Below are 26572 nucleotides of genomic sequence, written 5' to 3'. Positions count from 1 at the left end.
GATGGCAGCAGTGACCAGATGAGCCAGAGGAGGGGGCTACTGTAGTCTGTGGTGGAGAAGACACAGTGGCTGGGCATGGCTGTGGAAACCCAGCTCCAGGGCTCCAGAGGCAGAGCCCCTGCATGTTGGCTACTGACAGGAAGCAGGATATGGAAGAGGCCTATTGCTCAGTGACCCCTTGAGAGACAGAGCTGGCGTTAGAAAAACAGAAGAGGAATAATGAACCTGAAGGGGAACTTGTCAGTCAGATACGTGGGGTCAAAGGTCATGAGGCACCTGCGCTGGCTGTCACTTAGGAACAGATAGCCCACTTAAAGCCTTCAGGAATCACCTGAAGGGTTTAAGGAGAGACAGAGGAAAGTTTGGCATCAAGAGATGGGGCAGCATCAAAAGGCTCTAAGAAGCGACAGTTGTGAGAACAGGAAGAGGACAAGAAGTATGGTGACAAAGGACCAGGGGCCGAAAATAAGGAAACAGAAATCAAGGAGCTGAAAGCCTCAGTCTAGTCCTTTCTTCCTCTCTACCTTCTTTCCCTTTCCTTCCTAAGCAAGGTCTTGAACATGCCAAGCACTCAATTACTGGGCCACATCCCCAGCTGCTGAAACTTATTTTTACTGCTGTTTATATGAAACAAGATCCCACCACTATGTAGCTGAGGCTAGCCTAAAACTTCCTGCCTTAGCTTCCCTAGTGCTAAGATTGTGTGTATCACTATACCCAACCTTCTGGGATTATTTCTTAAAGCAATTCTGACCAAAATTGCATGAACAATTTTCATTAGTGCTGTGTTTTCATTAGTGCTGACATCTTTATGGAGATTTTCTTTTCAAACCTTACCAGCAAGTCTGCCCAGATACACTGCCCACCTCTTCTGTATGGATGGGAGTGCAGCCTCAAGCTGGGCTGTCATTCACTCCCTCAGCCAGCTATAGGGCAGGTTCCAGATAGCACCAGCATACTGTGAGTGGTTATGTAGGTTAGCCTGAGCTGCATGGTGGGTGTACTATCTGGACAGTGAGTCTTTAAACAAACTAGGGCTTGGAGAGCTGCCTCAGCAGTTAAGAGCATTGGTTACTCTGCCAAAGGATCTGGGTTTACTTCCCAGAACCCCACATGGAAGCTCACAACTATCTGTAACTTCAGTTCCAGAGGACCAATGCCTGTCTGGCCTCCAAGGCATCAGACGTGTATACTTCATACAGACATACATGTAGGCAAGACACCCATCACATACAACGAAAAGTTAAAAACAAGGCAAACGAACCACTTAGGGGGACTGATTTGGCACAGAAACACCCCCTCATGCCTACAGTCAGAGCTGGTCTTCCTGTGTCTGCCTCTTTGCCTGTAAGCAGTCACTGTAGTCACTAAGGGGGTGTCCTTGGGAGGCATGACTTCCTGAGTGGCTCCATATCTCTTGTGTCCACTCTCAGTTCTCTTTCTCTGCTCTGCAGCCTCTCCCTTGCTCACTGTTTGCCTTGCCCTGCCCAGTACCCAGCACCCTCCTGTCCCCACACCCTCTAGAGGACACCTGCACCTTCCATACGTGCATCGTCACCAGCATTTCTCATGAAACACCTAGAGAAAGCATCTCTGACTCTGGCTCCCAAGTTCCTTGTTTAACTTCTCTGCCGTGGCCCTGTCTTCTGTCCAACAGTACTAACCCCATAGATCTGGCCACACCCAGCACCTTGGCTCTGGCTCCAAGCATGAAGCATCAGCTCTCGGCTCTGTCCCAACATGGGTCCACCTGTGAGAGCCTGGTCCTGCCTCCTGCCTGTCTTCTGCAGTCCCTGCTGGCCCCTAGATCAACCTCTCATAGAAGTTTCTATCCATTCACATGGATTTTCTTCTCTGTGTCTATGGATTTACTGTCTACTGGTATCAAACTGTTTCTCCCTGAGCAGAAAGTCTCCACCAAAAATGAAAAGCTTAGGACGCAAAGGTCCCAGTGCCTCATGGTTCCAGAGGATCTGGGCACAGAGCAGGATGGACTTTGTGAAGAGATGAGTGAACCGTGAACCTCCTCCAAGCCTGGAGTCTGGGCAGAGAGATATTACTATTGAAATGGGGATAAAAAAGGGGGGCCCAGAGGTAGATCTGGCTGCAGTCCGAGCAACCAAAGCCTGTTACTCTGTAAGGCTTCGTTCTGGAGTCAAGCAGGGAGAACACCCTGCCTTCCTCAGCTGATTAAAATGGGATGGCCAATGCTGTGGTTATAATCAGAAGCTGTCTGGGGTTATGGATATAGCTCGAAGGTAGAGTGCTAGTCTAACAGGCATGAAGACCTGGGTTCAATCCCTACAATTATATAAACAGACTGTGGTGGCCGATACCTGAAATCCCAATATCTGAGAGGTTAAAGTAGGAAGATCAGAAGTCCAAGGTCCTCCAAGGTGAGGTCAAAGACAGACCAAGATACATGAAATGCCATCTGGAAATTAAAGATGCTTTATTAGTCCAGTTACATAGTGGGAATCTAGGGCACCTGACCGATGGAGTAGCTGTAATCTCAAACACCACAGGTCCATGTGGCAGAAGGAGAGAACTCTATGGAAGTTCTGACATCTGCTGTTAAGTGTTCTGTCTCATAAGGGGACTAGGAAATGCAACTTTGAGAGATGTCTGGACAAAGAGAAAAGTCTGCCTAGACTTTTACCAAAGTAAAGTACACCCATCCCTTTAAGAAGTCACTGCTGGGTAGAAATATATTTCATCCACACTAGCGATCTATGTACGTAGGACTGCTGCAACCAGAGCCAAGAGCTCTTGCACTCTCTGTCAGAAGTACTCAGCAGAAGGCAAAGGATTGTGAGCTGGAGGCCAGCCTGGGCTACACAATGATATTCTAGAACATCAAAACCCAGTCTCAGACAGGGTTGTAGTGATGCATGCCTTTAATCCCAGCACTCAGAAGGCAGAAGCATGCAGTTCTCCATGAGTTTGAGGCCAGCCTGGTCTTCAGAGTGAATTCCAGGATAGCTAGGGCTACAGTGAAACCCTGTCTTAAAAAAACAAAAACAAAAACTCAGTCACAAAAAACAAGTAGGGCTGGGGTAGTGGCTCAGTGTTTGAAATGATTGCTGTAGTAGCATGAGACCTGAATTTGGAGTTAGTGTTAGTTTGCTGTTGCTGAAATGGAACCCCATGGCCAGAAGCAATTTGGGGAGGGAAGGGTATATTAGGCCTACATATCCTGAGGGAGGCCAAGGCAAGAACTCAACTGAGGTTGTTGGGTGTGAGCCCAACATGGGACATTTTGAGGCATGAGCTGATGCAGAAGCAATGGAGTATTGCTTACTGTCTTGCTCCTGGTGGCTTGCTCAGCCTGCTTTCTTACAGAACCCAGAACCACCAATTCAGGGTGTCCCAACCCGTGATGGGCTAGGCTCTTCTCCATCAATGATGTCAATTAAGAAAATGTCCTGCAGTCCTGCCTATGGCCCGATCTTATGGAAGCAATTTCTCAATTAGTGTTCCCTCTTCTCAGATGCTTCTAGATTGTGTCAAGTTGACATAAAACTAGTCAGTGCACCATGTAAAATCCAGGTGCGGTAGCGCACATCTGTAACTCCAGTGCTGAGAGACAGAGACAATCAGGGCTGAGGGCTCACCAGCCAGGCATCCGAGCCACAACTGTGAACTTCAGGTCCGGTGACTTTTTCTCAGAAAATTAAGAATTGAGGAAGAAATATGTCAACCTCTGGCCTCCATTCCTACACTGATGGGCAAGCACACCCACACAGGTGAATGAGCACACATAGATACACACACATACACATATACATTCACACAGAAACATGTATACATAAAACAATACAAACAAAAAAAATGAAGTACAGAGCTCAACAGCCAAAAGCAGGTATAGACAGTCACTGCCACCATGAGTTGACCAGGTGACATAGTTGAAACCCAGAGGCCCTGAAGATGCTTGGTGTTGAGGATGGAGAAAGTGGCAGTACTTATAAAAAACACGGAAGAACCACAGAACCCATAAGCTCCCCTCCATTTTGATTCAGGCAAATGACTGGCTTTCAGTCTTAACAGGCTCCAGCAGCCCCCAGCCCTCTTTCAGGTGTGCAGACCGGTGCACTGAGCAGCCTCAGACATGGGTCCTACGCCAGTGGCCCTTGTCTGCTCTGTGCATCCTTTCTTAAGGGGAGGGAATACGGTCGGTTCTTTGGGAGCCAAGGGCTTCTATACTGGTGTATGTGGGAGAAGTCCCTGAGTGTAGCAGTGGCCAGGGCTCATAAATCTTTGAAAGGGCCTGAGACAAAAGTCCTTGACCCTCAGCAGAATGACACCTGATCTCAGTCCAGAAAACCCAGCCTCAGCTGCCCAGGGCTATAGGAAGGCTGGTGGTGGGCTGCATAAATGATTTAATTTGCTTACTGGTTAATCACTGCAAACATTCTCTGGGACACAGTTTGTTAAATGTTTTTTGCATAGAAAATTCTGGGCTGGATATGAAATGATCCCTCAGAAGAATGTCAGCAAGTCTCCTCCTACAGAAAACGTGTTGCCGTTTCTTCTGAAGCAAAGTATACTCTTTGGTTTGTTTGGCTTTCAACCCATTGCTAACAGCCTTTGTGTCAGAGATCAGGAACTGTGCTGAGAGGCCTCAGCAATGGGGTCTGAGAGATATGAGACTACTCTTGTCACTGTGCCTGGAAAGAGACTCCTGGTGCTAGGTGAGGAATGCCGGTGCTTCCTTGGCAGTTGACCGGCTAGGTAGCTCCTCTTACACACTGGTTCCCCAGAACTCACTGAAGACAATAACGTGATCTGCTGAGAGTTCTAGGAGCGCCTTCCTGGACTCTTCTTGAGTCTGGACTCAGACCCATGCTCCAGCTTCCAGCAGCTCAGAACTCAAGAGAATATAGGCTCGGCCTAGCTGAATAAATGCTCAGCTGTTTACCCCTGAATCAGGTCTGCTCTAGTTCTGCCCATTGAGGCCTAGTGGGGAAAGGCCTGTGAGCTGGGTGGTCTCAGAGCCCATCCCTGTCACAGAGAAAGCCCTCACTCACCCCAAGTCGTCTCTGCTATACTGGTATCACCCTTCACAAGGACACAGGACTGGTAGAAGTCCCATGACTTCTGCTTCAGCCAACTTGTTGCAAGGGATTTGGTGTAGGCAGGTTCTTACCCAAAATATCCGGAACCATGGGAATGAGAGGAAGCACAGGCAAGGACTTGGAACCCAGCTACACCCCAGTTTCCCTAGCAATGTCCTTTGTAGTCTCCAATGGAAAACTCTGGAATGGTAAGCAGGGAAGACTGAGTGGCCAGATTGGCTGAGCGCTCTGCACCCTCCACAGACCTAGCTTGAGATTTGCTTTCCAAGCACACACTAGTTGGCCTCGTCTGGGCTTTCTGAATTCTGCCACAGAAATGCCCAGGCTGGCTGTTGGAAAGAACACCTCAGAGCCGCTCCCATCCCGTTCCTATTCTCAGAAGCCACATCATGAATTAATAGCTCCCCTGGAAAGTTTCTTTTTGAAAAATTTATGGACCCTTGGCCTACACTTGGCTTCTACAGAAGCCTATGACTCTGGCTTACACAAGCAGCTCAGAACAGACAGCTCTAGTATCGTCCTGCCAGGAGGCAAGCCTGCCCATCTCCCACAGTGCCCTTGCCCCATCTTTTAGGAGAGCAGGCACCCTTCTGTAAGGCCAACCCACCCCATGAGATAACTTGAAGCTTCTGGGTGTATCTTGAACCTTTCTTTTTCCCTTTCTTCTTGTTTTGTGCTCAGAACTAAACTCAGGGCTTCAAAGCTGTTAAGCAGGCACTATAGCCCAGCACTTTAAGGCAAGGGAAACATAGCTGTAGCGGTGCTGGTGATAACACAGAAGCAAGGCAGGCTCTGCACACAGTGATGGGGATGCCTGCCATCTCCAACTAGCCCAGGGGTTCTCCACCTGTGAACTAAGATCCCTTTAGGGGGTGGGGGGCATCAAATGCCCCTTTTCCAGGGATTGCATATCATATATCCTACATATCAGGATTACATTATGATTCATAACAGCAAAGTTACATTTATAAAGTGGCAACAAAAATAATTTTATGGTTGGGGGTTGCCACAATATGGGGAGCTGTATTAAAGAGCCGCAACATTAGGAAGGTTGAGAACTGCTGAACTAGCCCAAGGAATTTTCATCCACATCTAATACAAAAAGAAACTAAGGGCCAGAGAAGCCCTCAGTCAAGTTGTCTGACATCCACCATGACTCTACATACCTGGTCTCAGAGCTTGTGATTGCAAGCTCTGTCTGCTCAGTGCTCGATAGCTGCAAGAGATGCTCTGAGGCATGTGGACCTGCTCAGAGTACTAGTTAGCTGTAAGGGATGCCTTGAAGCATGCAGAACTGCAGGGTTCCCTGACTCATGAGGACACTACTCTGCCCAGTGCTCAGTTAGGGGCAGCATAGGAGTTATGCACATCTGAGAAAAACTTAGCTTTAGAAAGATCACATACCTGCTGTACATAGATAAAACAAAGTGTCTTTAGTGGTGAGTGACAAACACTCAAAAGCGACCACAGCAAAGTCAGGGTGATTTGCTGACTCACTAATTAGAAAGCCTGCAGGCTGTGTGGCTTCAGGTGGATAGATTAGAACTCAAGTGTGTTATGAAGACTTGGCCTCTCCACTCTAGCCTTATGGCCTTTTCCCTCAGGGCTGAATTCATTCTCAAGGAAGGCTCTAGAAGCTGCAGGCTCTCAGTGTGGTCATCCATCTTAGAGAAAATGTAGACTTATTTCCTAAGGGGTCTGTTAGGAGTTCCAGGAACACTTAGAATTGTCGGGGAGGTCAGGGGACTATGGTGCCTCTTGATGTGGCTGGCTGTTATATCACCTTGGAGCAGGGCAGTGTGTCTGCCACTGCCAGAGGTGAAGCAGGGCAGGAGGATGTAGGTGGAGCTGGGTGCTTTAGATTGAGAGGCATGAATAGGCTTTTAGCTGTGTCTGAGGGAGTCACTGCTAAAGCCTGTGTATTTATGCTAGACCCCAAACATCAGTTCTATTTGGGTTATAGCTTTTCCAACTCCTCCCCCAACTCAGAAAAGCATCTGTCTCTCATCAGTCTTTCTGTCCTCTTAGCAATGAGCTGACTCCAAGTTTCAGCAGCTCAGAGCTCACGTTGCCATGCCAACTTCTCCGCGGCAGCATCTAGGCAGAATGGGCTGGCCTGATCTCACAGCCGCTGGTGAATGCAGGCACATTCTGGTAATGGGATTGGAGTGATCACAGGCCTTTCCTTTGGAACCTGGGGCTTGGTCCAGCTCCTGTTTAGACTCAAAGACTTATAGGATAATTTGCTCTAAGACTCTAAGCTTATAGTGAGAAAGAGAGCTCAGCAGGCTTGAGGTTCAGAAGACAGGGTAGTAAAGGAGGGACAAACCCCAGGCAATGCCAAATGGAGCAATTACCAGCCCTCCAAAGTTCAAAGACCCCCTCAGAAATGGCATTACTTCTACACAGGATCAGGACTTGCTTTGCCCAGAACCGACCTGGCTTCTGCACCTTCCCAGTGCCAGGGAAACTCAGGTTCACAGTCAGCATCTGCACAAGGCCCTTGAAGCTACTCTGAGACTATGTTCTGCGCTGTCAGTGTGCCAGCCAGGCCCACCTTCCACAGCTGCAATTCTGTGGCCTGGTCATTTGATGCTCAATGGGAACAGTCCTGCCTCCCACAGTTTGCCCAGACAGGGCCATTCCTAAGGATTCTCTTCACTGGTGAGGGAGGAACAGCCTCTGGACCCACGTGTAATTATCTAGAGTGAGACCTTGGTTTAACTCCAGCTTCTGAGCAGCCATAGTGCCCTTCCCACACTCTAGTCACATAGGTTATTGACTAGGAGTCAAGTGCCTTCAGAGTTGACAGGCTAATTTGCAATAATGGCCACGATGCAGCCATTGCCTTTAATGCCTCAGGCTTCCCAGAAATGCTTGGGACTATAGACTTAAGATCCTGGAGTGGCTTTGTCCACCCTTCCCTCTTCCATGTGGACTGAGGGGTTTCTGGGCTCTCAGACTTTCCTAGGCCAGTTCTTCTCCACTTACGTCCATCTGTGGCCCACAGAGCTCACTGTCCCCTCTGTCTTCACTGCCAAAGAGAGGGGCAAGTGAACAAAGGCTTTAGCTTTGGCACCTGTGAAGATCCCCAAAGCTCACTGGTTCAGTCAGGGTCCTGAAAGTCCTGCGGATGGGCTCAGGTTATCCCCCTAATAGTGAAGAAAACACAAATTGGGGAGAGGTGTGATACACTAGGTGGCCTCAGGAAATTGAAGGAGAGGAAGCAAGAGTGACTAGGCCATCAGCCAGGTCCCTCTAGTCCTCGTGGTAGCCCTAGAGGTACGCACTGCTACCCCTTTCAATGGTTAGTGCCAGAGAGTTACTTGGGCTAGCCTGACTCCCAGGCTGAGTGCAAGACTACAAAGTTCAGGTAAAAGGAGAAAGCCTGGTCTCTACATCTAAGCCAGAGAAGCTGGCTCCCAGGGGTCCTGCCTTGGGGCACCATATGCCTCCCAGTCATAACCCCACAACTCATAATGAAGGGATCGGGGATCCTGCTAGGATCCCTGAGGGCCGAGAGCCTGAGGGTATTCAGCTCAGCTATACAGACCTTGCTATGGAGGGAAAGAGATGTGGCTTCTAGTAACCCTGGAACAATATATTAGGATTTCCAAAGGGGGCCAACCCAAGGGTGACTGTCAGTCTTAGCATAAACCCTGAATGACCCACCTAATCTAAGAAGCTGAGGTATGCACGGCCTTGGAGGAACCTGTTGCTCCCTTAAGAATGTCCACAGCAGGACTTGCTTGCAAAGCTTCAGTTCAAGGACATGAACTAGAGAAGAGGAACTGAGAAGAGAATGGGGCCCTGTGCCCAAAGCCAGAACCTATGCCCGTCACAGACTCATGCTTGACCCCACCTAGACAGTGCACACAAGATAAAAGGGAGATAAGCAGGGTGTGGCCGAGCACCTGCCTGGACTTGGAGAGCCTGGGAAAGCCACGTCCTTCCACGGCCACTCCTTTGAGCACTTTAAACCCCTGGGAAGTTGCCAGCCTCTCGTGTTTAACTGCAGTGCTCCTCTTTCATGAGGAAAGTGTAGATCAGACTAATTAATGTGTGCTGTTTGTTTACCCTCCTTTCATTTCCGAGACAAAATAATTATCTAGAGTGTTAGAAACAGCCTCGTCCATGGCAGTCCCTCTGTGTCTGCTGTCGCACAGCTTCCGGGTGTATACAGGAACTAGAGCAGGGCAGCACCCACATGTCCTCCTTTCAGGGCACTGAAGAAGAGGCTCAGGGTAGCTGGATTTGGGGTGGCAGCATGGAGGACCAAGGGACTCAGGGCTGTCTCATTTTAGAGAATCCCTGTGGTGGTAGTACTCCCATGAGCTCCTGCAGCTGCCACTCCAGGCTCTCCCCTTCACCAACCCTGTAAAAATGGAGACCAAAACATGCCCATGTCCAGCCCAGGACTAGCAGAAAGATCACTGCAAATGAGAGGATTTTGCCAAAAGGGTTTCTGGGCTCACAACAAGAATGGAGGCAGCTGAAGATGGATTCTCTTGCCTTGTCTCCTAAAGCCCTGTCCCAGGCAATAGCTGATCCCAATCTTATTACCGAGCATTAGGATTGCGCCACACAGGGGTTAGAATGGGTCATGCTTCTCAGGAAGCCTTTGATGAAGCAGAGCCTGACTCACAGGGGTGCCCTCGCCACCTCGTGGACAGTGCAGAGGCTCTTGGGGTGCTAACAGACCTCCTCTCTGATCCTTTGTCCTTAAGTCATCTGTGCAGCCCACGTTACTGCCACAGGTCAAACCTGATGCTCACCACGGGAAGACCGACTTCACAGAGTTCACTCCTTACGTGGGTTGTTTCTGCATTTGTTACTTCCATTCCCAATCGGAGTGGCCAACAACCAGGGCTTGGCCTCAGGCACCTAATCTCTGTGGATCTTAGGCAGGAGGGACTCCTAGATACAACTCCAACTCTAGGCCAAGTGACAGCCTGGCGTGGGGACGGGGCTGGGGCTGGGGCTGCATATGCCTTGGACAGGTTCCCTGAAGAGAATGCTCAGCTGAGTCCTGAAGGGTACAGAGGGGGAACAATAGTCAAGAAGAGAGTTGCATGCTCTTGGGCCACCAACAACTGTAGAAATCCCCACTTCACATGGAGTGCCTGGAGGAGGGGAAATGGCTGCCTCCTTTCTGGCACCAGCATCATGATGGACCTCCGTTCATTTATCCTATCTGTGAGTCACCTGACACTTTTGCCTTGACCTGAAACCCTTGTGTAGCCCCTTCCCTCTTGGAGCCCCTCATCTGCTGGGTAGGTAGGCATATCCTGAAGTACGTGAAACACAAACTGTGGGTCCCTGTTCTGTGGGACGGACACACACACACACACACACACACACACACACACACACACACACACACGAACCTGCCTCAGTCACCTGGGCAAGGAGATGAAGAGTCTTCCCCAGGAAGCTGAGTCTAGGCTGAGCTGTAGAGATGCTGAGGGAACAAGCAGGACTATGGGAGCTCCTCAGAGGGAGCTTCTGGTACCACCGTCAGAATGACTAGGAAAACCGTAGTAAGTGACAGGCTGTAGAGACTGCAGGCCAGCTGAGGAGGTGTTCCTCTAGTCACTGTGTGGAGAGGGTGGAGGCTGATACAAGTTGATCAATTGTGACACTGTCCTCAGCTCATACTGAGATGCTCAGAGGGACATGAGGACAAAGGGAGGGCAGTGTAAATGATATCTAGGTTTCTAGCTCCAGGGACAGAGGTCTCAGGAGGGAGGAGAGAATGCAGGGCCAGGATGTGTGATGAGGGTCTGGGTCCAGACCTGCTAAAGTGTCAGGGGCAGAAGTGGTGTAGAACGTAATGAACTTACCTGTCTGGCCTTGTAACCAAAATACAGGTCATGCACCCTGGATTTTCCCCTCAGGATGAACAGTATGAGGCCCTGGAGGCTGGATAAACACAAGACTTTCTTTATGGACATAAAGAAATCAATATACCTGTCGGCCTATTCTAGGTGTGGCCAGGCCTGCTCTCGAAACTACGGTGACTCAGTCCAGCCTGGGGCAGGGGCCAAGGATGAATGTGTATAGGTGCTGTTGGCTTTGCTTGAAGCTGCATCTTGGACTACAAGCTGGAGAGTCAATAAAACTTTGGCTCACGCAACCCCAAGAACCTTCTCCAAGTGTCTAGGGGAACGTCAGGGTCCCTATAACTGGAGAAGCCGTTCAGCAGGTCCTGTGCCTGGGTCCCCACTGCCTGGGGTTTTCTCAGGACACTGTGGGGTAGCACATAGAGCTTAGTCAGTTGCTCAGGAAGCCAGACTATGGCTAGAGCAGGCTGTGTGGGATGAGGTTTCCTTGCTCTTCTGCCCAGCCTGCCACACTACCCTCTGCCCTCTAACTTTTGGCCCTTCTGTCTGTCCTGGTCTAGTTGGCACTAGATGAAAGGTGAGCAGACATGTTTACCACTCCTCTAACTAAGGCCACAGCCCGCCAACTTAGAACACAGCCCTGGCTCCCAAAGGGTTTCACTTGCTTCTGGCCAGTGTCAGTCTAGCACTCTCTCAGACACACCCCTTTGTACCCATAAGGCTATGCCCTTCTGTAAACATGGGCCATTTTTTAAGCAATTAAGTTACAGAACCAAGACAGCCAGCTAGGGACAGTCATGTACTAAGCTGTTTATTCCTAGAAAACAAGAATCTATAGGCAAATGGAGCATGCCGGGGCATTCTTCTGGCCCCAAACACTCTGTGTGAAACGGATTCTCTGGTTTTTGGAACAGACTAACTCAGTAAAGGACTCACTTCCTCATTCTCTTTTCTACAGGTTTTCAACCAGCTTCCATGTCCCAGCATGGCCCCTTAAAGTGAACCATGACTGTCTGTGGGACACTCACCACTGATCATCCAGAGTCGCATCTCACCAGGAGGTGACCTGTCCTCCACCCTCCACCTGCCCCCGCCTGGGAAAGCGCTGCAGCTGCCACGGACACCATGTAGTAGGGCCGGCTGCGGCGCCCAGTGAGCTGCAATGGTTTTGTACACGACCCCCTTTCCTAACAGCTGTCTGTCTGCCCTCCACGCTGTGTCCTGGGCCCTCATCTTCCCATGTTACTGGCTGGTGGACCGGCTGGTCGCCTCCTTCATACCCACCACCTATGAGAAGCGCCAGAGGGCAGATGACCCTTGCTGCCTGCAGTTGTTCTGCACCGTACTCTTCACGCCAGTCTACCTGGCTCTGCTCGTGGCTGCGCTGCCTTTTGCCTTTCTTGGGTTCATCTTCTGGTCTCCACTGCAGTCTGCCCGCCGGCCCTACTCCTACTCCCGGCTAGAAGACAAGAGCCCAGCTGGTGGGGCAGCCCTGCTTAGTGAATGGAAGGGCACAGGGGCTGGCAAAAGCTTTTGCTTTGCCACAGCCAATGTCTGCCTCCTCCCTGACTCGCTCGCAAGGCTCAATAATGTTTTCAACACCCAAGCCCGGGCCAAAGAGATAGGGCAGAGAATCCGCAATGGGGCCGCCCGGCCTCAGATCAAAATCTACATCGATTCCCCCACCAACACCTCCATCAGTGCAGCCAGCTTCAGCAGCCTGGTGTCGCCGCAGGGCAGTGATGGGGCCAGAGCTGTTCCTGGGAGCATTAAGAGGACAGCCTCTGTGGAATACAAGGGAGATGGTGGGCGTCACCCCAGCGATGAGGCTGCCAATGGCCCAGCCTCTGGGGAACAGGCTGATGGAAGCCTTGAGGACAGCTGCATTGTGCGAATTGGTGGTGAGGAAGGAGGCCGGGCACAGGAAGCTGATGACCCTGCTACTGGGAGCCAAGCCAGGAATGGGGCTGGTGGGACCCCAAAGGGCCAGACGCCCAACCACAATCAGCGGGACGGGGATTCTGGGAGCCTGGGCAGCCCCTCCGCCTCCAGGGAGTCCTTGGTGAAGGCACGGGCTGGACAAGACAGTGGTGGCAGCGGAGAGCCAGGCAGTAACAGTAAGCTGCTGTATAAGACCTCTGTGGTGAAGAAGGCAGCAGCCCGCAGGAGGCGCCACCCTGATGAAGCCTTCGACCATGAGGTCTCAGCCTTCTTCCCAGCCAACCTGGACTTCCTGTGCCTGCAGGAGGTGTTTGACAAGCGTGCAGCTGCCAAGTTGAAAGAGCAGCTACATGGCTACTTCGAGTACATCCTGTATGATGTTGGGGTCTATGGCTGCCATGGTTGCTGCAATTTCAAATGTCTCAACAGCGGTCTCTTCTTTGCCAGCCGCTACCCTGTTATGGACGTGGCCTATCACTGTTACCCCAATGGGTGCAGCTTCGATGCCCTGGCCTCTAAGGGAGCTCTGTTTCTCAAGGTAGGCGTCCTCGGCTCTGCCTGAGGGCTACACATTAGCTGTCCCCAAGCCACACAACAAAGTAGGCCACAGACCCTGCCAACCCTTACTCCCTGGGAATGCTCACTCCCCTGATGGATGAATTAGGACAAAGGTTTTCATGCAGCTGAACTCAGGCCCCCAGCCCTACTACATGGGCTCAGGCTGAGGGCTCAGGGCCAGTTTCTCACATCGGAGTCACTTTTGCTTATCTGTAAAGTGTAGTGGGACTAACCTGTGTGTTGAGGCCCAGACAGGATTGGTGGAAGAGGAAACAAGCCCCATCTCCATTCACACAGGGCAGACAGAGTAGGCCAGAGTGCAGGCCAGCGTAGGCACTGTCAGGTCTGCAGGCTAAGACCACACTCGGCCACTGAGGCCTCAAGCTTCTTTGGCTAGGACAGCCCCTACTTCTTCGACCGGGACAGCCCCCACTTCTTTGACCGGGACAGCCCCCCCTTCTTTGACCGGGACAGCCCCCACTTCTTTGGCCGGGACAGCCCCCACTTCTTTGGCTGGGACAGCCCCCACTTCTTTGACCGGGACAGCCCCCACTTTGGGTTGTCAGCAGCTGCCTTGTCAGGCTGTCTGCCCACCAGCCCCTGGCTTCACTTCATAGTCACTAATTAAAGTGAACCATAATTATTTCTGCTCATTTGGATGCAGTTGGAGGAGGTTTTAGACCATGGTAATTTGGTCATTACACATTATCTTCCACAGAGCCTGAAAGACTGTGTCGACTTTTCGTTCTCTATCTAAAAGCCACTGTTAAGTGAATCTGGAGTTTTCTGAAGCACCATTTGGCCTCCTGATGCAGATGGGCTCTGTGCCCCCGGGGGTAGCAGCTCTTCTGCAGAGAGACTTGACTGAGGGGCTGCTTGGTAGGGGACCCTGACTATGGTCTGGCGCAGGTTTCTCTCATTCCCAGTGCCTGCTGGGAGTAAGGGGACACTGATTCCACTGAGCCTGCCTCACCCTGGGCTGCTCGGGGCCTCTCGCATGGTCGACCAGGTAGGGGTCTCAGCTCTCCAGCCACAAAGATGCAGGTCACCTGACACACGGTTCCAGCCTTCCTATCCTGACATATGGTTCATTCGCGATGTAACTGAAGATGTATTTCTGTCTTAGTAGCCAGAGTGGCCTTCTGGGAAGGAAGGGGATCTGTCGTCCAGTTCAGAGTAGAAAGAGTGTCCTCTTACCCTTGGCCTGATAGAGACGGCTGTGAGCCTGGAGATGTCCACAGACTACTGCAGTGCAGGACATCCACATATCCCCTCCTCACCTCCTTCTCCATCTACACCCTGAAACAGTTCTAAGAACAACTTGCACAGCATCTCCTCTGGGGCTCTGTCGTTAATGTTCTTTTTGTCTCCCTTTACCTCATAGGTTTCCAACTAGTTGGCAAACATGTCGATCCATGCCACCCCGAACCTTAAAGCCACCCAGTATGGTTTTTGTATCAAATTTGATTTGCAACATCTTTTAAAACTGGGACAAGGCTGACATGTTTTCTATAGCTGAAGGTTTGGATAAGCATGTAGCCAGATCTCTTTACTTCTCAGGGTCCCTGTACCCCAAGGGAGTGCGCCCCCACAGCCCAGCCTCCATTTGTCTCTGCTGGTAACCTTGCCCCAGCTTAGACCTCTCGGCAGCGTTCATGCCTGAGTCTGGCTGACTTACTCTTGAAGCAAGCTCAGCACTGCCCTGCGGTCCCCACTCATGCTCTCCTATGCTGAAGCCTGAGGAAACCAACCGCCCTGGCTGCACCCTGTGCCTGCCCAGTCTATCCCAGATTCTTCATTTTACTTTCAAATGCCCCTGGTTCCAACTTCACCATCTCAGCCGTACTCCTCTACACTTGCCCACTGTGAATGTGGCCGACTTCTTCCAGTGAGGCCTCCTTCTCCTTACTAAACCTGATTCCTACAGCCCATACTCTGCCCTAACAGACCACCCACCCGATGGGTCCTCCACATCCCATGCTCTCTTAGTTTTGGTCTTGCCAAGCACAGGCCAGTTCTCCCTTTGTGGGCTCCCTGACTCTGCACTCAGGTATTTGGGGGGCACTTGTCCGGCCAGGTGCTGCCTTTGGGAGCAGAGCTGGGCCCTATTGGGTAAGACTGTCCTGCCACAGAAGAGGGTCAGGCCCATCTGGAGAGGAGCTGGGGGCTTTGGGAAAATGCAGCCAGCAGTCCCTCCCTCCCTTTACCACCGCTCTCACTGGGGCACAGTCTCCCAGTTTATTTCATGGATCCCTTGAAGTGGACAATCCCACAAAAGAAGGGCTGGGTTCCCTTTGGCCTCAGCTCAGCATAGCTAATTCTGAGCACCTTTTTAATCAACATTCTGTGCTGTCAGAACTAAAGGGCACAGCCTCTCAGAGTGACTGTTTTTGTAAGAGAAACACACATGCCTACACAGGTCCTGAGGACACTGCGTTTGGAGTGGCTGGGACCCAGCAAATAATAAATTGGATGCTACAGAGATCACATACCTGTTAAGAGGGAGGTAGGGGGCGTGAGGACCAACTGTGGCCTTGCTACTGTGGTGTCCTCACCCCAGGCAGGGTCTTCTCTGCTGCGGGCCAGCAGGGATGCCTTTGTCAGCACAAGGCAAGCGATACTAAGGGAAAGCCTGACAAATGTGTGGCTGACCTTGACAAAGACGCCAGCAGCCCAGAAAGCAGCAAAGAGCAGTGTCTGGAGGCCAACAGGTCTAGCATGTGCCCGTCTGAGTCTGTGAGCCTTAGTGTGCCCATCCATTAAATGGTACACACTCAACATGTGAGGAAGGCCCAGCTTAAGTATACATGGCTGAAGATTACAGTGGGAAAACTTGTTCCTGAGGAACCCCTGGGGGCCATGCCATGTGCTACTTTGAGCACTGCATTCTTAAACGTGCTTTTATAACAAGATACATCAGTGGTCCATAATTTTACAGGACTATTTCCAAGAACAGGGGTGTGAGATTGCTGCACTATGGGCCTGGTATATGGACAAGAACTGAACATGTGAGTTAGAAACAGCAAGACAGTCTGTCATCAAATAGCCAGACATTCACCCATAGGCATGCACCTAGGGGAAGAAGGTGGAGTTGGAGAAATCCAGGGGACAGAACTGAGAAAGCCAGATAGGGAAGAAGACCCACTCGACTTCAGCAGCAGCAGAACACTGCCTGAGAGGCCACTGTTGTATCCTTTGCTACTGAGAATGGAGTTTGGCTTCTGTGGTCCACCTCCCTGGGAAGTGCCTGGGTCTGAGGGTTCATCAACACAGGAAATCCAATTGGAATGGTTTAATTAAGTCGGGGAGGGCAGCTGCTGCTCACAAAGAAATATGTGTTATTGATAGAGATTCTGAGGACGGGTGCCCACAATAGTCCCTGAGGGGTCTGCAGGCGAAGGACTCAAGCAGCCTCCAGCAGCTGGTGATGAGGGGTCCTGGGAGAGGCCTCAGGTGGTGGGAGGGAGGAGCTGTGTTCTCCTCCCTCCAGAGCATAGCACTGACAAGGGCTCGTTCTTGTGCTGGGTTACAGGAGCAGCTGCGTTGTCTTTGGGACAAGCAGTTAAGATGCCCATATCTATGAAACCAGAATTAGAGATGGCCCTGCCTAAGACGCCTGCCTGCTGAGCCAGGCCCACCCAATGGAACTCTGCCCTAGTGGAGAAGGGGTGACATGAAGGTGCCACTGTGGAAGCAGGAGGGCTGGACTCATGAGGCCAGCCCATGTCAGGGGCCCAGAACAAGGGGACATAAGCTAGAACTCTGGTCTAAGACTAAGGGACTACAGAAGACCATGAACCATAAATTCATGAAGCATACAGCCAGTTGGGGCTCTAAAGACATACGAGCAGGCGGCTGCCCATGGCCCTTCAAATGGGTTGTGGCTTTGAATTCAGATTGGAGGGGCAATAGGTCAAGTTGAGAGTGTGGTCAGAGGAGGAAGGAAAGAGTCATTGAGAGGAGATAAGACTAAAAGGGGGATGAAGAAGATGGCTCCATGGTTAAGAGCATATATTGCTCTATTGTAAGGACCAGAGTTAGAAACACCCACACTAGGCAGCTCCAATTCTGGCTTTTGTGGAGAATGGGAAGGGGGGTTGCATACACACTGATGATGATGATGATGATGATGATGATGATGATGATGATGATGATGAATATTAAAAAGACTAAAGGTTAGATTGGGCATGACACATGGCACATATCTGTGATCCTTGCACATGAGAACCAGAGGCAGGAGGATTGCTGTAAGTTTAAGGTCATCCTGATTTATGTTCCAGGCCAGCCAGGGCTACATACCAAACTTTGATAACTGCTCTTCTGGTAAGATTACACTCTGTCTCAAAATAAAAAACTTGAAAGTCATGTAGGTGAATGTGCCAGTCACCTGGTGACACCAGGGACTGGAAAGAGCTTGCCTGTGACTTGTAGCTGGTGATGAGGGATCCTGGGAGAGGCCTCAGGTGGTGGGAGGGGAGGAGCTCTGTGCTCTCTTCCCTCCTTCCCCCATAAATGCTTACACAGATTGCTGACAACCATATGACACTACAGCCTGATGTTTCCTTTACATGTCTGCTTCTATTACCAGCCAGATACTTCCAAGTAGAGAAGGGCCTGTCTCCACCTGGGCACTAGCCAGAGTCTAGCCAGGAGTCGGGCAGAGCAGGATGGGGACAGCTTGAGCAAAAGGCTTTGGGAGTTGCCAGGGTCCCTTTGCACTTGGAGAATAATGGCCGTACTGACACCCTGCCTTCCCCCAGGTGCAGGTGGGAAGCACACCTCAGGACCAAAGAATTGTTGGGTACATCGCCTGCACACACCTGCATGCCCCACCAGGTAGGCCACAGCCTGGGATCTTCTGGGTATGGGTTCAATACCTGGGACCTGGCCAGGAGTCCAGGTCAAGCTTCACAGTCTGGTCTCTGTCCTGTCTCCAGAGGACAGTGCCATCCGGTGTGAGCAGCTGGACCTGCTTCAGGACTGGCTGGCTGATTTCCGAAAATCTACCTCCTCGACCAGCACAGCCAACCCCGAGGAGCTGGTGGTGTTTGACGTCATCTGTGGAGATTTGAACTTTGATAACTGCTCTTCTGGTAAGATTACACTCTTTCCCTCTCAGATCTGAAGCCCCAGGCAGAACACAGGCTCCAGGCATGGTCACAGGCTACAGTTAGGTAGTCCGAAGAACTGCTAGTTCTCATGTGCTGTATGTGGGAAATTTAGTAAGACTGATGCGTTTGTCCCACACTGAATTCCTAGCATGGGGACAACACATATATTGCCAAAGAAGCAGAGGCCTCTGGATGGAGACAAAAAGATACCTCCAAAATGGACCCAGGGCAAGAGAGGCTCTTCCAATAACACTGGTCTACACTGGGCCAGGAAAACAGCTCAGTGTAGCACAGTGACTAAGAGCACGGGCTGCTCTTGCAGAGGACCCAGGTTCAGTACCCATACTCACACGGTGACTAACAACGGTCTGAACTTCAGTTTCAGGGGAGCAAATGCCATCTTTTGGCCTCTGTAGACACAGTGGTACACAGACATACATGCAGGCCAAACAGCCATACACATAAAATAAAGTAAATACAAACTATTCAAAAGCTGGCTGAGCAGGCAAAAGCACTGAGCTGATGACCTGCACAAAACTTGTCCTGTGACCTCCCATGTTTGCTGTGGCACATGTTTCTCTCTCTCTCTCTCCTCTCTCTCCCTCCCCTCTCTCTCTCTCTCTCTCTCTCTCTCTCTCTCTCTCACACACACACACACACACACACACACACAGACTACTGGCCTGAACTACTGGGTTATGCTAGGTATGATGGCGCATTGCCTGAAGTCTCAGTACGCAGAAGGTAGAGGCAGAAGGACACAGCAAGTTTAAGACTGCCCTGGTCTACACGGTTATCTCTAGGCCAGCTAGGGCTACATGAGTCCTTGTTTCAAGAAATAAACAGCAATCAAACCTTTTAGGATAGAAAACGTCAATCATCGGTGAAATTTTAAACAACTGGTTTAAATCTGTTCTTACTAAGACCTCTTTTGAGATAGGAGGCTTTGGGCCTTCCTTGGCCTGGAAGCCTCACAGTTCTGACGCTACAACAGGAGCTACAGCTCTCCAAGGAGCCTGTGAGTTCAGGCCTCAACCTTAGAGCAGAAAACCTCAAGGTCTCACCTGGAATCCAGGTGGTGCCCTCACCTGGTGGCAGCAGGTAAAAGCTGTTATAACCTTTCATGGCCAGGAAGAACAACAGTGGCAACTCCAGGATAGGCAAGGAGAATGCAGTTCCCACCATGGAACACACGCTCACCAACACAGAATGACTTTCCTCTGTGGGACACCAAGGCTGTCACAGCCAACACAGAAGCTCCTGCCCCAGCACATGCCATGTTTTGGTCATGGCACTCTTGGCAAAACACACATAGAATAGGCTTTTGGAGGGGATCCTACTAGGAATCCTAACCCAGTGCCCTTCCTTCTAGCCCGGGGGATTGCGGGCAGTGTCAAAGAAAGACTTTACTGGTCCAGTGAGTTGGCAGGACACATGGGTCTCTGAGGCATCCAGATCTGTAAGGAGCAGGAGTCCTGGCCACAACATTATCCAGTCCCCACAAACATTTGCCATGGACTCTGGGAAGGCTTGGAGGACAGAGGTCAGAGTGTTGGGGCACATCCTGAAGGTACAGAGAGCCTGTGACAGATGAACTACAGTGCCAGTTATGGGACCATCAAAAGAACCATAAACCCAGAGTGCTTATGCCTAAGTGACAGGAACCTAGTGGCATATGGTAGGAGTAACTGGCAGGAACCAGCTGATAGGCAGCAGGTGCCTCAGGCCACACAGCGTCCCTCTCTCCATTTTCCCACACAGATGACAAGCTGGAGCAGCAGCATTCACTGTTTACTCGCTACAAGGACCCCTGCCGCCTGGGGCCTGGGGAGGAAAAGCCTTGGGCCATTGGTAAGCAGGGGGCTGGGCTCACTGTGGACTTCCCATGAAAAGGCCACAAGAACCCTGAAGAAGGGGACATGCCCTAGGCAGCTGTACAGATGCCCCTAAAGTCCAGATGTCTGTCTAATCCCTCCATAGAGGCCACCCTTGAGGTTGGCTAGATCCTGCTTCAATCACCACTTCCGTCCTTTGTTCCCAGGCACCCTGCTGGACATAAACGGTCTCTATGATGAGGATGTGTGTACCCCAGACAATCTTCAAAAGTAAGTGTTCACACTGCTGTCAGGGACCCCCGATCTTAACCAGCTCCCAGGCCTTAACAAGGAATGGAACCCTGACTAGATTGTAGAGAGGCGGACTGGGCAGGTTCCAGGAAAACCAACTCACTCAAGCCACTAAGGGCTTTTGTGTGTCAGAAAGTCCTTCTACAGGAAAGAGAACAGATGGATGGAGGCAGTCATCACTCTCATAATCTAGAAATTTCAGAGGCTAGAGTCTAGAAGGGACAAATCTTAAAGCAGCAGTCAGGATCGAGACTTACACTGAAAAGAGCTCTTGTTAGAGTATTCTAGCTATTATGGGAAAAGCCAGAATTTCCAGGATCAGGCCAAGGCCTAGAGAGCTCCTGGGTAAGGGGTATGTGGAGAAGGAAGCCCCCCGTAGCCTATACCCTCCTACCAGACAGACAAACGTGCCTGGAGAGCATACACAGTCTTGAAAGGCAGTTCTATCTGACCAGCTCCATCCTGGAACCCACTGAGGCTTCCTTAAAGGACCCAGCGGAGAGGCCAATAGCAGACTGGATCTATAATTCACAGCCCAATAATGTACAGAGCCACTGCCATGGCTCCTTGCAGCTAATCTGAGCCAATTAATTAGATTATAGACTAAATTTGAAACATCATCCTATGCTGAGAGAATTATCTTTTCATGAGATGATTAAAAAATGACTATTAGTAACTGTCAGATCATTGATGCTAGAATTTATCATCAAAGCAAAAGACAGTAATGGATTATATCTTTGAGTGTTAACAATGATCTGAATGTTATTAGTATATTTATCTTAAGGCTGATAAAAAACTTGTAGAAAACCATGTTTAACAGCCTGATCTCTCCAGGCACTTAAATTTATCTAGTGTTAATCACCCGGAGGCCTGGGCAGTGTCTCCCATGCCAGCTTCTGGCCTGAACCTGCTCCTGGTAATGGGCTTTCAGGGCTCCTCAGCTCGCCCAGGGTGGCTTGGGCTCTCAGGGGAAAGGCTAGAAGGAACTGTGTTAGGCATGTAGACACCCCATGAGTTTCCTGGCTCTGAACGCATCCCCCCAAACCAGGGTCCATAACAACAACTCATTTTACAAAGGAAGTAGCACTCAGAAGATGGGTGACAAGCTGTTAGTGATTGATTCTTAAGGACACACTCATAAAATGGCTGAGACCTCCACCGGAGTCCTTTCCTGGTTCCGGTAGGCCCTGCCAATCTTACATAGTCTTGGGGCTTCCAGAGAAGAAGGCCCTGAGGCTCAAACAAGATGCTTTTGGCTCAGAAGAGAAGAGGTTGGGAGAGGGGTGTTCCCAACATGACCACAAGCCAGGAATGTCGTGACTAGTATCAAGAGTGTAGGAAGGGACCGGGAAACTGGCTAGCCTGAGGTGAAGGCAACCTGTGATGGGTGGTGGAAGGCATCTTCCCTCTGGCTAGGCCCTTTGTGGAGTCAAAAGACTGGCAGATCTAAAACCCAGAGGTCTGGTCTCCTCCCTCTTATTGAGAGTGCGGCTCCACAGGCTAGGGCTGGCACAGGACATTAGCTGTTTCCTTTCTCCCTGACAGGGTCTTGGAGAGTGAGGAAGGCCGCAGGGAGTATCTGGCCTTTCCCACCAGCAAGAGCCCAGGGGCTGGACAGAAGGGACGGAAAGATCTGCTGAAGGGCAATGGCCGCCGCATCGACTACATGCTGCACGCTGAAGAGGGGCTGTGCCCTGACTGGAAGGCTGTGAGTCTGAGGCTGTGCCCTGCAGCCATGCATAGTACTTTGAACCCAAACCCTCCTTTAAAATGAAATCCATCATTTCCACAGCCTGAAATCCTCTGTACAACCCTAGCCCACTTAGCCCTACATGTGGAACCTCCCACCCCAGGCTGTCAATCAATCCCTGCCCCCAGAACTTCCCTTCACAGAACGCCCTCTCTCTGGATCTAATCAAAATGTTTCCACTTCTTTCCCCTAACCTAGGAGGTGGAAGAATTCAGTTTTATCACCCAGCTGTCCGGCCTGACCGACCACCTCCCCGTGGCCATGCGGCTGATGGTGTCTGCAGGGGAAGAGGAGGCGTAGACCAGCCATGCCACTGATCTCAAGCAGTGGGGCCTCTGCCAGCCCTTCAAGCCACAGCCCATGTCTGGCTGTGTCCCCTCCACTGAGCACCTAGTGCTGGGGGGAGGAGGGCAGGGGCAGGGAAGAGCGAGCCCACCAATCCCCTGCAAGCCTGCAAGCCAGGCTGCTCTGTGCCTCTGGGCCATCTCTACGGACAGAGGACTTGGGCCAGCCTGGGAGCCCTGGCTGCTCTGTGCCTCTGGGCCATCTCTGCGGACAGAGGACTTGGGCCAGCCTGGGAGCCCCAGCCCTCTGACCAGTGCCATTCTTTCCAGTCACGATTTTCTACAAAAATACACAGCACAACACAGTTTGTAACCCAAGGGTTCGTATGAGGACCGGGTTTATGTTCTCTTTGTATCTCTTCTCGAGCTTTGTCCAGGGTTCATCGCTTTTGTCTGCTGCCAATGTTGTCTCGCATGCCTGCACCCTCGCATGCCTGCTGCCCGCATGCCGTGTGCCACACTGTAGCACCCACCTAGACTCCTTGCTCGGGCCTCACCTAAGGCCAAACTCAAAACACAAAACAATCAGAACCAGCCAAAGAAGCACTTCCTGGGCACAGTTGCCATCTCCCCTCCAGCTCGGTGGGGTGTGACTGACGGCTGTCATTACCTGCCAGCCCAGGCCTCTTCCCAGGGTCTTGCATTCAAGGGCGACTACATTTTAAGATGAAAACAGAAAACGTTAAACACAAAATCACCCTTCGGTTAGGGTCTGTAAGTCACTGGGTAGAACTGTGCTCTTCCCCGGCCTACACAGAGGGTCCAGCTGGCTCTGGCCACCCCAGCAGCTCCTGTAGGGGACTGACACCAGCTGTGGGGCCCTAGCAGGAAATCCCAGAGGGATCACTTTTGTACAGGAAGGGGACCCAGAGCATGGGGGGAGGGTTCAGATTTTGAAGACGACAGGTTTGTAGCTTCTTCCTACCCAGTATGTCCTCTTCCATGGGGCCCCTGGGGTTACCCTCTTCCTGAGGACTTCCCCCATCCATGTGTGGCTGAGCTCAGGAACACTTGCCTGCCCCAAGTCAGGTTGCACCTCTGGCCTCCCAGGCCCACCCTTCCTCAGTGGCTAACCTGAATGAAGTGGCAGGAAACCGAGATATAGAGAATGGCTTCGTCACCACTGAAAGCTCAGGTGGCCAGCCAACAGCTGCTCCTTGTCTAGGGCAGGGCTGATTCCAGACAACATCCACAAGCCACTCTTGCCACTGTGACTAGAGCCAGCCCCAAGCTCAGCACAGTCAGGCTGCTAGAAGCCCCCTGCTCTCCACCTGTCCTGCTCAGGTGCCCAAGAGCACACTGACTCCGCCAGCCTCCCTTCAGAGAGCAGAGGCTGATCCCTGACTACAAAAGGAAGATAGTCTGTCTCAGGCTGCTGAGCCACTGATTTGAGGGACTTCTGATATCCCTGATGGTCTCTTCAAAGTCCTTTGATCTTGTATCTGGCCTGGCTCAAGGCCAACTCCGCCTTGTGATGGAGGGAGCATCGGGCCCCTGCTGTTGGGACCTCTAAAATGCTGGTGCCCTGAAGCTGTGCCTTGTCACCCATTGAGTAGCAAGAGGAATCCAGAGAGGCACACATTTAACAGATGCCAGGCCCTGTGCTGAGTGGATCCTTCAGAGTATGGCAGCTTGGCATTAGGGCATTTACAGCTGGTGACACTGGCCTCTTAACCTCTTGGCCTAGAGAACCCTGCCCATGTTCGAGTGTCCAGAGCTAGGACAGCCTTGCTGGGCTCTCTGCTATGCCCCTCTTCTGCCAGGGCCTGACCTCCCAGGAATCTGGGAGGTCCTCATGGAATGAAAGGTCCCTACTCCTGGAAACAACCAAGATTCTATTCATTCAAGGCACCATTGGGCAGGCCTAACCCCTAAACCAATGGCACTGTGTACAAGGAGAGTAGATGAGGCCAAGGCCACGGCTGGGGTCCCTAAACCTGGGTTAGGGTAAAACGTTTGGAGTCAGAGCCGCATCCTTCTCTCCTTCCCAACTCCCAGGGCGGCCTTAGGCAAGTCAAACAGCCTTGTGCCTCTGTTATTACAAGGTCACCTCTACACAGTCAGGTTCTGGAGCCCAGAGGAGGGACAGCCTGCTTTCAGGTCCCCTACACTTCTCGGCACTGAGGCCATGACCATCCGCCACAGTTCACTGTGGTTTGCCTGTGGACTCAGGGCTCGTGTACTGCCAGGCCTTTCTATTTCAACTTTTAAAACAGAAGAGACATTGCCAGGATTCCAGATTCTGTGACAAGGCCGACACAGGGGCAGTCACAGGGACCACTTGAATCCTAACCGGCTCTGCCTGTCCAGGACCTCTCAAGGAAACATAGATAAGTGTATTAGTTTAGGAAAGACCATTCAGTTCATCTTTATTTGTCCAAAACCACCTGGAGTTTTAAGTATGAATATTAACCTTGATGCTTTTTAACTATTGTATTAACTTGCTCAGATTTAGAAATACTGTTTTAAAAGAAAACGAAGAAACTTTTTTAATTTCTGTATTTTTTTCTGTATTGTATCCTCATGGGACATTAGGGGTTTTATATGGTAAGACACCCAAGGTTTTGGTAAAACATTATCAAATATATATCCAGACGATTCTTCCCTAGAAGAAAAAACAATCTTTATGCCTGATTTTAAAAAGTTGAAAAGAGGTGGATTTTTCCTTTATGGTGCTGAAAGGAAGGATGGAGAATGAGGAGAAAATAAAACTGTGAGGCTCACGACTGGCATCTTGTCTGTACTCATCTTCAGGACAACTGGGGAGAACCTGCTGATCTCCAGAGCTGATCCCAGCCTGGGGACCGGGAGATCACTGAGCACACAGCCCGTGTCTGCCATATTGGTTCTACTACTCAGTCCCTTCAAGGCTGTTTCATAACTGAGAGGTCATTAGCAAGTGCATGGGTGGGCAGAGGTGGGACAAGGCTGAATGGCCAACTGAGGAATCCCTGCACTTTCTGATTCAACAAGGTTAGGCCATCACAGCGAGGGTCTTCAGACATAAGACAGGAGAAGGCCACTCTGCTTGTTTTCTTCCCATGGGCTTCCCACAGGGAACTGCTTGATGATGACCTCTTCCATGGCCTGTGAGCAGTGGCCTGGCGTCTGGGTCTCACAGCTTACCAATCCCCCTGCTGGTGTGCACTGAGGCCAGATACCCAAGTGTTTATGAATGTGGCTTGGTAAAGCTACTTGGGGCATCCTAGTCCTCTCAAACCAGACCTTAACAGGGCCTAGGGAACTCCCTGGAAAGCAGACAGGCCAGGCAGGTCCTAAGTGGGCAGTCCTGCACTTGTCCTAATCAAGATTGCTCCTCAGTCGTCCTCCAGGCGGGACAGGACGCACTGCCCGACCCCACCAGGGCTTTCTACATTCTCAGGATCACAAACTGTTCTCCCCAGTTAACTCAACTCTCCAGTCACTCACCAGCCTATTCTGCCTGCCACATCTGATGCGTGCAGATGCCAAGGAGGTACATGCAAGGAGAGAAATTCCTTGGCCTTCTTTCCCCATTGAGCCACAAGCCATTCAGAGTCTGCAGCCTGGTGGCCATTTTATTTCTCTGTAAGAGATCAGTTCAAGGTGTCGTCTGCAAGCCTAAACTCCATGGTGATGTCTCCAGTGAGGGGGTGAAACTCCACAGCATAGCTGACTGATTGAGGGCCATCCAGAGGCACGCTAGGATCCAGTGTGGCACTGAGGAAGTACACAGCTTGCTTGCAGTGGGGGTTCCAGCAGCAGTCCCCCTGCATGATGAGCAGCAAAAAGATGGGAAGGGTCCCAGACACCCAGGCCACCTTCCCAGCACATGCCACTAACAT

General features: G+C 51.1%; 2 protein-coding genes across 3 annotated transcripts in view; one reads left to right on the top strand and one right to left on the bottom strand.

The window, feature by feature from the left end:
* Smpd3 (sphingomyelin phosphodiesterase 3) overlaps nt 1–25471 on the top strand; it is an 81078-nt gene extending 55607 nt beyond the window's left edge. For both annotated transcript variants that reach the window (XM_032887595.1, XM_032887594.1), the window contains exons 2-8: nt 11877–13397; nt 18178–18253; nt 18355–18510; nt 20290–20379; nt 20570–20633; nt 22200–22362; nt 22603–25471. In XM_032887595.1, the coding sequence (XP_032743486.1) occupies nt 12081–13397; nt 18178–18253; nt 18355–18510; nt 20290–20379; nt 20570–20633; nt 22200–22362; nt 22603–22704 (1968 nt within the window). In that variant the 5' untranslated portion in view covers nt 11877–12080 and the 3' untranslated portion in view covers nt 22705–25471. The remainder of the gene's footprint in view (nt 1–11876; nt 13398–18177; nt 18254–18354; nt 18511–20289; nt 20380–20569; nt 20634–22199; nt 22363–22602) is intronic.
* Prmt7 (protein arginine methyltransferase 7) overlaps nt 25250–26572 on the bottom strand; it is a 52557-nt gene continuing 51234 nt past the window's right edge. Inside the window, exon 18 of the mRNA XM_032887592.1 lies at nt 25250–26497. Within this exon, the coding sequence (XP_032743483.1) occupies nt 26324–26497 (174 nt within the window). The 3' untranslated portion in view covers nt 25250–26323. The remainder of the gene's footprint in view (nt 26498–26572) is intronic.

Source organism: Rattus rattus, chromosome 17 (genome assembly GCF_011064425.1).
Source record: "Rattus rattus isolate New Zealand chromosome 17, Rrattus_CSIRO_v1, whole genome shotgun sequence".
Classification (NCBI taxonomy): domain Eukaryota; kingdom Metazoa; phylum Chordata; class Mammalia; order Rodentia; family Muridae; genus Rattus; species Rattus rattus.
Note: the sequence above shows the minus strand (reverse complement) of the source record. Positions and strands in the feature narration are given on the sequence as shown.